The sequence below is a fragment of the Protopterus annectens genome, chromosome 2.part2 (assembly GCF_019279795.1).
Source record: "Protopterus annectens isolate FY-2018-M chromosome 2.part2, PAN1.0, whole genome shotgun sequence".
NCBI classification, from domain to species: domain Eukaryota; kingdom Metazoa; phylum Chordata; order Ceratodontiformes; family Protopteridae; genus Protopterus; species Protopterus annectens.
In genome coordinates, this window is record NC_056730.1 from 98,133,440 (window position 1) to 98,146,152 (window position 12,713).

At 41.5% G+C, this 12,713-nt stretch overlaps 1 protein-coding gene across 1 annotated transcript in view; it reads left to right on the top strand.

Moving 5' to 3' along the window:
- The window catches only part of LOC122795553 (interleukin-31 receptor subunit alpha-like), a 1,451,325-nt gene that overhangs the window by 806,749 nt on the left and 631,863 nt on the right, over nt 1-12,713 (top strand). The window contains exon 6 of the mRNA XM_044063779.1: nt 1,540-1,694. Coding sequence (XP_043919714.1) covers nt 1,540-1,694 — 155 coding nt within the window. The remainder of the gene's footprint in view (nt 1-1,539; nt 1,695-12,713) is intronic.

Here is a 12,713-nt window from a genome sequence, read left to right on the forward strand (position 1 = left end):
CTGATCAAAATAGTTTGTGCTGAAGAGTTTACCATTTATACTTCTTTCATAACCACTATGGTTCCAGAGATATGAACATTTGTTTGAAATGTGAGGACATAATCTGATTTTGTGGAAATGCTTAGGCTCCACCCATTGGACATTGCACTGCAAACTTTCTGAACTCCATTGGAGGGATTGAGTTAACATCTGATGTCACTGCAACATCAGGTTTCTGCATGTGATGGCACACTGACTGAGGGATGACTTTGTTAAGCCACCATGCAGCTTAGTACAACACTTTGACCTAAGTAATTAATAACATTATGTTAGTACAAGGAACAGCACAGTTATGCTCCAAAAGTGGGAAAATACATGCTTAATAAGCATCTTTCTGACATCAGAAAGGCACGTAACAAGCTTATTTAAGCATCTGCTAAGCACTACTAAGATTGCTTCCTGTTTTACAGATTAAAAGTGGACAGTGCCAGCTGAACAGTAACAAAAGGTGAAACAGCTTTTAAACCTGTCAGATGCATTGCTCTGTCACATTTGTAAACAAAACGCATGGGTGCATGAAGTGTCTAACAGCTTTTAAAGACATCTGTTCTTCAGAGGGTCACTTCATTTCTGCCTGCTATATGTTTGGCATCACTAAGGGCTTTACCTGGATTCAAAGGCTTTGATAGACAGTAAAACACTTTGCGTGCTTACACTTCTTTTCTATAACTAGTAGTATATGGAGCAGATAAAGCTCAGTGCACTACAAAGAATTATGTGTAAGTCTAACTGATCATAACTCTCACTATGTTTTCTCAACATAGATGCCAAAATTCACCTCTTATCTTGACATCTGGGTCTTGAAGGCATTATAAGTTGGTTATGATTGGAGACACAGTCATAATCCTCTGTGTTTAGTGGTACTTAACACTAAGCTTCAAAGATCTTTTGATGTTACAATTGGATTTTGTTTTCTTCTGTGTCTTCCAATAGTACTTGGTTTCCTTGGCTTCTTCTTAAGCTTCATCAGAATTATTTCTGGATGTACTCAGTTATTCCCCCATTAGGTAGAAATGTATCACGGGTGATTGATCCCACAATGATTAGCATCTGCCTAAAGCTGCACTTATTCCCACAATGCCTTACTTTCTAAGGTATTTATAATTATATATCTATTCATCATAAGCGATAGTGAATTTTTGTTTTCCAGTTTTAACCCTATATGTTTCTGTTCTGAAATACTATGCTGTTAAGCCCAAATCAAGACAGAAACTAGATCTAAATCTCCTTTTATTATGATTTTGTTACATTTCTTTGTATGAGTTAACAGATACTTGGTTAATCTTGTCATGACATACCCACATTATGTATGGTTAGTGAACTCAAGCTTGTCCTTCACTTGTTAAAACTATATAGATTTAGAGCTAATGACTGCATGACTACTCTATCTGTATTGGTTATAACATGTTACACAAATCCTGAACTGATAGTTTTTAAATTACTATAGTGTTTGAATAATTTGCTTTAAAGTATATTAAACTCATTTTTTTATTCTTTTAGGCTAAAAGAAATGAATTGCACAACAACAACAAACATCTGTACTTTCTTTTTCCCTGATATTCCTTTCCCGGGACTCTACAGGCTGAAGGTGGGGGCTGTCAATGATGTAGGCACAGATGAATCTGAAGAAATCAGTTTGGAAGCACGGGATATAGGTAATTACAAACCATTCTCTGCCGATATCTTTAACCTGTAACACGGAAAGTGATGTTTCACGTGCAACCTTTTAAAAACGTATAGGCCACGTGTTGTTACAAAATCACATTTTTAAAATGATTTTTTCAAAAACTGTGGCACAGGTATAGCCCCAGTGAGAGTGACATTTAACTCTGTCAGTAGCATGGACTCATACTTGGATTTATTGTTATGAAGCCACCGGTTGTGTAAAGCATTTCACCTGAAACTCATGAATACCTTTTATTTCAGAGAATACACATTAGTCCATGTGACCAGCTGTTACCTTTTGTTGGTAAGCTACATACTTTGTAAAAATAATGATTAAGTGGTTGTGTTTGCCCGTATCCATTGGTCAGTAATAAATGGAATCCCCAAGGCTCTGTGAGTGGTCTACTTTTTCCATCCTTTTAAAAAATATATACATTTTCTTACTGCTAGAACATTGATACAGTACTATGCAAGTAATGATACTTTGCATGACTACTGCAGAAAATTTATGGTAACAGAGAACATAAAAGTTCTTAACAGATAAGGGCCACTTGGCTCTGCTCCTCTAGTCTGTGTGTTCTCATTTATTATACAAGCTACAGTACCCTGTTAAGGTTTACTTTTAAATAGTCAATTGCACTTTGCCGAACTGCCACTTTATCGATGCGTTTTGCGTGAACCAAAACCGCGAAAAATTTTAAATGTTGAAAAACATTCGACATTCGACATTACCAGCTGCGCAACACCTCCACACCCATGCCACCATGGGTCAAAAAGGGGTGAGGTTTTGACGTTCGCATATTCGGAATTCGACGTTGGAGACATTCACAGTTCGGCATTCGCGCGAGTCATGTCGCCCATATCAGGATCGACATTATAAAGGTAAACCTCCTGTTAATCAATTTCTTATTTCTTTCTACATTTCACTTAAGCTATTGTTTGTAAAACTAATACATTTCTATATTCCACAATTGTTGTTCATTTCTGTGCCTAAGAAGGAGTAGTCCAAGCATCCTTAACCTTCTCCATGAAAAACATATCCCTTAACATCAACCTAAGTCATCCTCCCTGTATCTTCATGCCCACTGTTCTTGAAGATCTCTTACTGGGGTAGCTAAATGTTTGTTTTATGCCCTCCCTCTAAGACTCATACTTCAAATTATACATATTAAGTTTCTCTAGTCTCTTTCCAACATCTTTTGCAGACCAGCACCATGTTTGCTATCCTGCACTGAAAAGCATGAAGTTTGTCAGCAATCCTTGCTAAAAATGAGGTCACTGGTTCTGTGCATAATACTTCAGGCATAGTGTCTTTTCTGAGACGGGGCTTTCAAATGACTTCTGTTTCCCCACTTGAATGTTAAGTCTCTTTCCCACTTGCCCTGCCAGCCTATTCATTCCCAAAAGGTAAGAGCTCTACAGCCCACTTGGTTCTGCTTAGGTAAAAGATCAAGCAGAGGGAGCAGTGCTGTCTTCTCTTTTGAGGAGTCTGATTCTTTTTAAGACCATAATCATTCCTGGTGTGAATGCTCAATACATTCCAAGGGGTAACATTTGGTGAGTGCATTTGCAGGGCTTGTCTCCCACTTCTGGGAGAGGCATCCCCTCACTAGTACTACCATTGAAGGGAAAAACACCTCCAGTAAACTCTGTTCTCCATCAGGGTGTCTACATGGAGTTTGCAGTGCAGACAGTCACTCTCCTGTCCTTTCCCATTATGAGAAACAAGCAAGGTCTGACTTATGACTCTCCTCTCTTCTCAAGCGATCTCCTTCAGTGTCTCAAATGCTAGCCAGACTCAGGTCATCTGGGTCATAGTCAGGGCATTATCCCTCTATACCAGTGGAACTGCCCACATAGTTGAAGAATAACATCTTGTTTTCTGCATGCAGTATACTCTAAGATCCTCTGAGTTTTTCTTACTGACTTTTCAGATTGCCTACCCATTTTTACATTTTTTGGTATAACTATACCATACACTGTGCTTCCCATTAGATTGTCTGAGTACAGTATTTTGCACTTCAGTATAACGAAGTTAAAGTACCACATATCTGACTATTCCATTTAACCTCTTCTGCTGCCCTCAGCTTGTTGTAGATCTTTCTTCATTTGCAAAGTGGCAGACTTTTTCAGTAACATCAGAAGTAAAACTATTGTATTGATTGATTTAATTACAAATTTTAAGAGAAAGCAAGTAAATGAAAAAGAATGTTGAATATTATGAGGCTTTTTTTCTATCAGAACAATGTATGCTTTGTAGCAATTCTGTATCTGGCCCTCATGTCTCCATGGAAACAATCTAATAAAGATAAATTGACTGTCTGGTTCTCATGTCTCCATGGAGACAATCTGATAATTACAAATTGGTTGTCTGGTGCTCATGTATCCATGAAAACAATCTGATAAAGAAATATTGGTTACAGTCTGGTGGAGAGTGATTGGCCGGGGAAAAAAGAAAAGAGAAACTGGCTAGGAGGTAATGTTCTCCGAAGTTATTCAGTGTTTTTCTGCATGTGGGAGAGCTATAAAGGTAAGACAAAACCAGTTAGCACTTAGTAGAAGCACAGGCTGCACCATGTATCTTAGCATGGATAGCTTTTCTTTTAGGTTAACTCAAGTCTGTGAGTGTGGCTGTCAGTTTTGGGACATTTGTTCCTATTAGGAGGGTAAAACTTCAATGTTTGAGGATGTATATAGTTTTTGCTTTCAATAAAACAAAAAGTTTTGTAAAAAAGTTCAGATGGATCTGACAACAAACAACTATATAAAAGTTCAACCTGCCAAATAGTGTATGCATGTAACACAGAAGCTGAAACTAGAGGTTTAACAAAAAGGTGTAATACATAAAAGGTGGGAATAATAACTTTTTAATACAGTGATGCTTTCTGTAATGTCTTTAACTGCCAATGGGCTCACAGATAAATACAAAAAAGAAAGAATAGTGCACTATATTGAAAAATGTAGAGTGCAAATAGGTATGTTACTATAGCCACACTTGGAAAGAACTGAACATGTGAATTTGATAAGTAAAGTTTTTCAGTATTGTTATTCAGCAGAATATCTGGGACGAAGGAAGAGAGGAGTACTTATATTAATTGCTTACTTATATTAATTGCAAGAGGAGTTCCAATAGTGATAGAAGAGGATATTAAAGAAAATAATAGTAGATTTGTAGTACTAAGGGGCTACTGGCAAGGGAGAAGGATTACACTGGTTTGTATTTATATTCCATCAAAAACTGCTGTAATGGAGCTTAAAAAATTCTGAGAGGAATAATCACTTTTCAGCAAGGAATATTACTTATAGTTGGGGGCAGGAATTTGACTTGCATCAGTCAAGATGTGTCTGGGGTGGCCCAGAAGGGACAGTATAACAAAGGAGGGTAGAGTTTTGAAAAAAAAATTATGAAAATATTTGGCATGGACGATGTGAATTCAGTAATAGGAGTTCAGAGTGAAGTTACATATTATTCCCCAAGATATAAAAACTGGGCTAGGCTAGACAGAATTTACATTTCACAAGACGTGCATTTAATTAAAGGTCTTGATATGCACCCAATAACTATTTCAGATCATGAGCTAATGATATCTAAAACAAAAACACAAAGACATGCATCTGGAGCATTTCTCCCCAGACCTACGCTGAAAATTGGCTTCATTCCAAGTCAGACTTTTTCCGGTGAACAAATACTAAATAGATAAATAAATAAAACAGAGGGTAATGAAATAAAAATGAGACAATAATGCTTCCCCACCTATCTTTTGAAAAGAGAGGAGTTTAAGGAATGTGTAGTGGAAGTTATTCAAGACCTGTTTGAGAGGATAGAAATTACTTCTGAAACTATAGCTACAGAGTGGGGTAAAATTAAGGTGGGGTTTAACAATTGGGTGGAAATAAATGAAAGGGAGCTATAGCAAAGACACAGCAAGAAATATTTAGAGGTACTGATAAGTATTGCAGAATAGGGGGTATCTCACAGAACAATAAGTGGATCAACTGTAGAATGCTAAGCAGAAAATAAGGGATTACCTCGATAATATACATGAGTTTAGAAAGATTGCTGTTAAACAACTGCATTTTGCTAATAACACTAGAGCACAAAAACTTTTAGTACAATGACTCAGTCAACAGAATGTAGAAAGGGCTGTTGCCAAGTTTAGGGAGCCTATAATAAGGAAGGTAACAAGATATCCTGTAGAAGTATTAGAACTATTTTGGAAATTCTATGAGAGTCTATATAAAGCAGAGAAATATGGAAATCAAAAAAAGATAGAAATGTTAATGTTTAGGGAAGAATTAAATATGCCAAATTTAGAAGTAGATGAAGCTCAATTACTAATGATTAGGATAGGAGGAGATAAGATAAAAGTTGTGATGGGAGAAAGGAAATTCACCCCAGGGATCATGTCAGTCACCCTGCTAGACAGGGGTCCAGGAAAGTAAATAATGTGGGAAGAAATAGCCAAGGAATTGTTATGGCTAGGCTTGTATAGGCCCTAGGGCTGATAGCCTAGTACCAACCTATGAACCTATAAACCTATGTATAACCAATCTACAGGAAATTCCCCAGGAATAGTTGGTATTCCTATGGAAGTTTGGATGGAAAAACTGTTAAAGATCTGGAAGGTTTTGTTTAACAGTATTTTAAGAGGAGAAGGAGAAGTACCAGCATCCTGGAGGAAAGCAGTGGTAACTGAAATACATAAACAAGGTAAAGATCCATCAAATCCAGCTTCATATGGGACCATTTCAATTTTAAAACCATTATTATCTGATATTGTCCTCTTCATTTCTCCTAAAGAATTTGTCTCAGATCTGATTCTTGGATCTGGCTCAGCCACTTTTTCCAGACATGGACCTAACTCTCAAGCTCCTCCCTTTACCCACAATGCATTAGACTCACCCCAGCACCTCAGATCTCATTTGCCGCATTCAAAGGCAAATGGAAGATCCAGTCTCTTGACTATTCATATCCTTTTTCAGGCTTTAGTATTTAGAAATAAGTTAGTGTGCTCCTCTTTTGTCTTCTTGCTAGTTGAGTGTGTGTTAGTTTATAGCTTTATAGTTTAAAAGTTTATAGTCTTAGGATTTTGTAGAGTTTTCTTCTTCCTTCTTCACCCCTCCATGGCTTGATCCTCTTCCTCCAAGGAGCCTAAGAAGAGGTCTGTCTCTGCCACCCTGAGAGACCCCTTGGAGCCTAAAACAAAATCCAAGAAAACTTCAGATCCGACTTCCCCGGATCCAAAGAAGTCTGCTGCCTTACTGGATCCACAGGCCTCTTTGGATCTGACTGAGGTTATTACCATATCTTCTCCTGTTTGTTCAGCTCTGGCATCAGATCCTAGGGCTCTGGATCTGCGAGTTTGAAGCAGGTCCCCAAGCTGGCTCAGGCAGTCCCCTTCACCAAAGTCTAGGCACTCCAGACCTCCCTCATCAGCTTCTTCCAGGTCCTCTAGAAGCTGGTCCAAGGCAGACATGGACAGGAGGATGAAGAAGTTCCTCAAGGTATAGGTTCAGATGTGGGTAGTGTTGGCTCCATCCCCTATCGAATCCATGAGCTACCTGGCCCATACCATCAAAACACCTTCACCAATCCAACCCTTGGCTCGAGCGGGGCAGGTTTAAGGACTCTTGAGAGTGTCAGTGTAGGCACCGGGGAAACCAACTTCCTCAACTCTAGTGGTGTCCCTGATCTGCCATATTCCTATTCCTTAGGAGCAGAGTGGATCTCAGAGCGCAGATGTTGGTGCTGGGTTTGGGGAAATTGGGTTAGCTCCATCCTTTTTGGAGCCATCTCTTCCTCTGGGTGATTCAGCCCTCAACAGCTCTGGTCTGATTCCCTCTGAAGGTCACAGACCTGGAGTGGGTGCTGACTGCCTCCCCATTTGTTTCTTCAATTCCAAGGGAGGTGGAGGGACTTCTCCAGGCCTGTCAGCTTTTCAGGTAGTGGAAAGGGTATCCTCCCTTGGTGGAGAATCGTCTTCTTATGTCCTGCATCCTACCCCCCTCAACCCCTTTGGGTCATAGACTTCAGCCTACTCATTCTGTCCTGAGCCAACCCACCCTGAGCAGCCTCCAAGATCTTCCTGCCCAGGAAGGATCCCCTTCTTCTGATACTTCCCCAGTGTATCCCATGGAGGAAGTCCCCCAGAAGAAGACATACGAAAGGAGGCATATTGACTCCCCGATGGAGTCATTGACCAAAGACACTAACTTTGATGAGGAAGTAGGATCCCCTCGATCCCTACCTGATGCCATCTCCTTTGCAGACATTCTACAGATCCTGAAGCAGAAAGGTGTGTGGTCTGTCCAACATACTTCTTCTAAGGAGTCAATGTTCTTAGAGGCTTTTGGGGCAGGCCTATCTGCATCCTGTGTGACCCCCCCCCCTCCAAGTGGATGGCTTTGTTGATTTGGTATCCCACTGGGCATGGAAGGACCTGGATATCATTAAACCTATTCCTAAATGCCCCGATAGGTTCCTGGTCCCACCAGCTGATAAGAAACACTGGAGCAGGAGCCCTGTAGTTGACACCATTGTGGTGGCAGTGGCCACTAAAATGAAATGGCAGAGGAGACTACCAATGGCCATCCACCTAACAAGGAGTCTAGAGCATTGGACAGGATTGGAAAGTGCATTTATGCCTCAGCCACTTTCATGCTGTGGCCATTAAATTATTTAGCTCATTTTACCTGGTTGCAGACTGAGCTGATTAAGGAGCTCACAGCTTCTGTCTGAGTCCATGCCTGTGGAGGAGCTCAAAAGACTTTCTTTTCCCAAGTTGGCCACTCTGTCATCCATTGCTAACTCCTCGATAAGAATAATTTCCCATACAGTGGAATGTATCTCACAGGCTGCTGGTTCAGGCCTATCCCTAAGGATCATTTCTGCCTTGGGGATCAAATTTTCTATGCCTCAGAGGTCCATTTCGAGGAACCAGAGCGGAGGCAAGAAAATGTGGTTTCACAAATCCCAAGTGCCTTTCCAGGATCTGCATGGGGAGTCCTCTTCCAGGGGCAGAGGAGGAGAGTTTAATGGTCAATGTCACCCTAGAGGCAGAAGGGGCCAGCAGAACCAGGACCTCAGGGATACTTTATCCTATCAAGCCCTGTCAGTGCTCCTGAAGTTCTATCCAAATGTCCATCTCTGGAAGCAGTCGGGGTTCGACTTTCCTTGCACCCAGAAGCACCCAGAAGCCCAGACACTCTTGACAAACAATTCATGGGTGCTAAAACATAATATCCATGGGCTATTACATGCACTTTTCTATCCCCCCTCCAAGCACCAGAAAAAACCTCCCTAACGTACCACCCAGTCAAAGGGAGCAGGCAGCCCAAGAAATTAAAAAAAATGGTGTAAAAAGAGTCATCCAAAAGGTTCTGATTGAACAAAGAGGATTCAGAATGTACTCCCACTTAGTTTTTGTGCCGAAAAAGATAGGGTACTTAAGACACATACTGGATCTAAGCAAGTTGGACCTTTAAGTAAAGAAGTTGACATTCTGAAAGTTACTGTTCAGTCAATTCTGTCTCTGTTGTGCAACGATGATTGGATGTGCTCAGCAGATTTGTGATGACCGTGCCCTGGCCCAGCAATCAAGGAGCCTCAATCCTCACCACTAACACCAGGGAGGTTGTCTCATGGAAGAGGAAAGGATAACAAATACACACAGCAAAGTACAATTTCCCTTAAGTGCACACAGAGATCGCAGTCAGTCTGGGACTGATTGCCCTCTTGCTCCCCAGGTCCCCAATAAGACTCCCCACTGGCACAGCTGTAGGGTCCAGATCTCTGCCTAGATGCAAAGCTAACCTCCAGTACCCTCTCTGTCCAACCAGTGCTTCGTGTCCCTTCCCAGGTAGCTGACACACACCCACACTTTGAGATAAGTATTTATACAACTTCACAGACACTCCTGGGAAAAGCTGACACAGATTATCTATCTGTGCCACTTTACCCACACTATACGGTAGTAGTTACTGCCACCACCAGCTAACAATTATCAGCTACCCAAAGGCCCTTGAAAGGGTGTCCAAATATTACGGTGCAATATTATTATCCAATTGGTAATGTGACTTTTCAGTCTAAGGCTTATTAGAATGGCTTATTACAATAAGCGCTATACAAATGCAATGTACTCTAGAGCCTGCTTATCTCTACACGAACCAGCCACAGGGTAAGGTTTTAAAATATTTAATAATAAGTAATTAAAAACACAACAAAATACTACTACACCACAGAGATAGATAAGAGTTCAGAGATCACACAGAAACTTAAAACAATACAGTAGGACATGTCTGATGTCAAAGAAAAACACTTAATCTAACTTTCTAATCTTTAGCTAATCTTAAGAGAAAACACAGTGCTACAATCCTACTTACATACATATATACAGCATAAGCAGTGCTGGGGTTGATGGTCCAAGACAAAATGCTTACAGCCTCTGTCTCAACAATAGTTTTTAAACTCACTAACAAACAGCTCTGTTAAGGCCCTCCCAGATTACATCATTTTGACACTTAGGTTTTCAGAGTAAACACATTACATCATTTTGAAACTTAGTCTGGAGTTCCTAGACCAACAAACTGCATTATTTAGCAATCTAACACCTGCTCAGGAAACTACAATAAAAGACATTCCACATGTATACTCTAACAATTATTCCTTAAGTTAAGACAATAGAAAGAATGTGTTCAGCCAGCCACCACTTTTTAGATAATTGTAACTTCAAAGAACATTTGAAATGCTTGGCTTGGTTTTCCTTACAGCACATGGCAATGTTGCAACAATCTTGAAGTTCACATTTTACAGTGTTTTCTTTTATTTAAGAATACAAGCCTGTATTTTACATTTATATATACAAATGATAGAATTATGTCTCAAATTCTATTTGACTAGGGTGGCAGCCTTCGCCCATCTTTCCCCAATCTTCACATCTCTTCCCCCCTGGAAAACTCAAGCTAGTTTTTCAAATGAGCCTTGAGAAACGCTGCTTGAGAGGATTAGGTCTATCTGGGTGTACCTCACCCCATTCCCTGTCTTGAGAGCCCATCTGCATTGGCATTGCTACTCCCACTGTGGTGCTGCACTGACATATCATATGCTTGCAATCCCAGGTTCCATATTAGCAATTTGGCATTTTGCTGACTGGCTCTGTTTAACCATATTTCTGTCATAACAGTGAATTTCCTTCCATACAGATAAGGTTAAAGTTTCTGCAATACCCATACTATAGCTAGACATTCCTTTTCTACAGCTGCATAGCATTCCTCCCTGGGTCAGAGCCTACAACTGAGATAAACCACTGGGTGCTCTTCCCCCTCTGAAGAAATCTGGCTAAGTACAGCCCCCACCCCATGGTTCGAAGCATCCACTTGCATAACAAATTATTTGCTGTAATCTGGACTGGCTAACACAGGGAGCCTCCCAAAGCTTCTTTAAGCTTCTGAAATGCCTGCTCACATGCTGGGGTCCACACTACCTTGTCTGGCCTGTTCTTCCCTGTCAGGTCTGTGAGGGGAGCAGCTATGGTACTATAACTGGGGACGAACTTTCTGTAGTACCCTGCTGTCCCTAAGAATGCCATAACCTGCTTTTATTAACATGTACAGGCCATGCCTGAATAACTTCCACTTTGTCAGGTTCTGGCCTTATCTTACCACTCCCTACTTTATGTCCTAGGTAGGAGACCTCTGCCATACCCACCTGACATTTGCTTGGCTTAATGGTCAACCCTGCCCTCTGTAATCTGTCCAGCACCTCCCTGACATGCTGAAGGTGCTCTTTCCAGGAATGGCTGTAGATGGCAATATCATCTAGTTAAGCAAGGGAAAATCCTCCTGCACTTGCTAAGATATTATCCACCAGCCTCTGGAAAGTCGCTGGGGCATTCTTCATCCCAAAGGGCATCTTTGTGACCTCATACAAGCCAAAAAGATTCATAAAGGCTGACTTCTCTCTAGCACTGGGAGTCAAGGGCAGCTGCCAGTAACCCTTGGTAAGACAAATGGTTGTAAGATACTTAGCCCCACCGAGCTGCTCTAGGGCCTCATCTGTCCTAGGCATGGGGTAAGCATCTGACTCTGTGTGACTATTTAATTTCCTGTAATCCACACAGAACCTGGTGCTGCCATCCTTCTTTGGCACCAACACAACTGCTGAGGCTCAGGGACTGTTGGACTCTTGAATCACCCCTAGTTCCAACATCTCCTGCACCTCTTCCCTCAGAGTCTGTTTGACTCTCTCAGGCACCCTATAAGGGGCCTGCCTAATAGGCCTTTGGGGTCCTGTGTCCAACTGGTGCTGCACCAGGTGGGTGCTCCCTGGTTTCCCAGTGAACATGTCCACAAATTCCTGCAACATTGCTCAGATTTCTCGAACCTGGGTAGGAGATAGCTGCTGAGACATTGCTACCCCTTCCACTGAGGTGTCAGCCTGAGCCTCACTGAGGAGATCAGTCCCCAGATCTCCCGCAGACTCCTCTTGCAATCCACTGCAAATACTCAGCACAAGGGCCTCCCTATCATGGTAAGGTTTCATCATGTTAACATGGTACACTTTGTGCTCCTGCCGTCTGCCTAGAACTTCCACCATGTAGTTAACATCACATACCTTTCATACCACCTTGTAGAGTCCCTCCCAATCTGCTTGCAGCTTGTTGTGTCTGACAGGAATAAGATCCATTACCTGCTGCCCCACAGCATATTTTCTAGCTCGAGCATTCCTGTCATACCACACCTTTTTCTGTTGTTGGGCTTCTGCCAGGTTCTCCTGGGCCAAGCCCATGAGTTCCCTGAGCTTTGTCCTGAGGTTTAGGATGTATGCCACAACAGACTCCTTGTGAGACTCGCACTCACCTTCCCACTCATCTCGAATTAAATCTAGAGGTCCCCTCACCCTGTGCCCATACAGCAACTCAAAGGGTGAAAAACGTGTGGATTCCTGGGGATCCTCTCTGTAAGCAAACAACAGATGGGGAAAATATTTGTCCCACTCCATCTTAAACTGA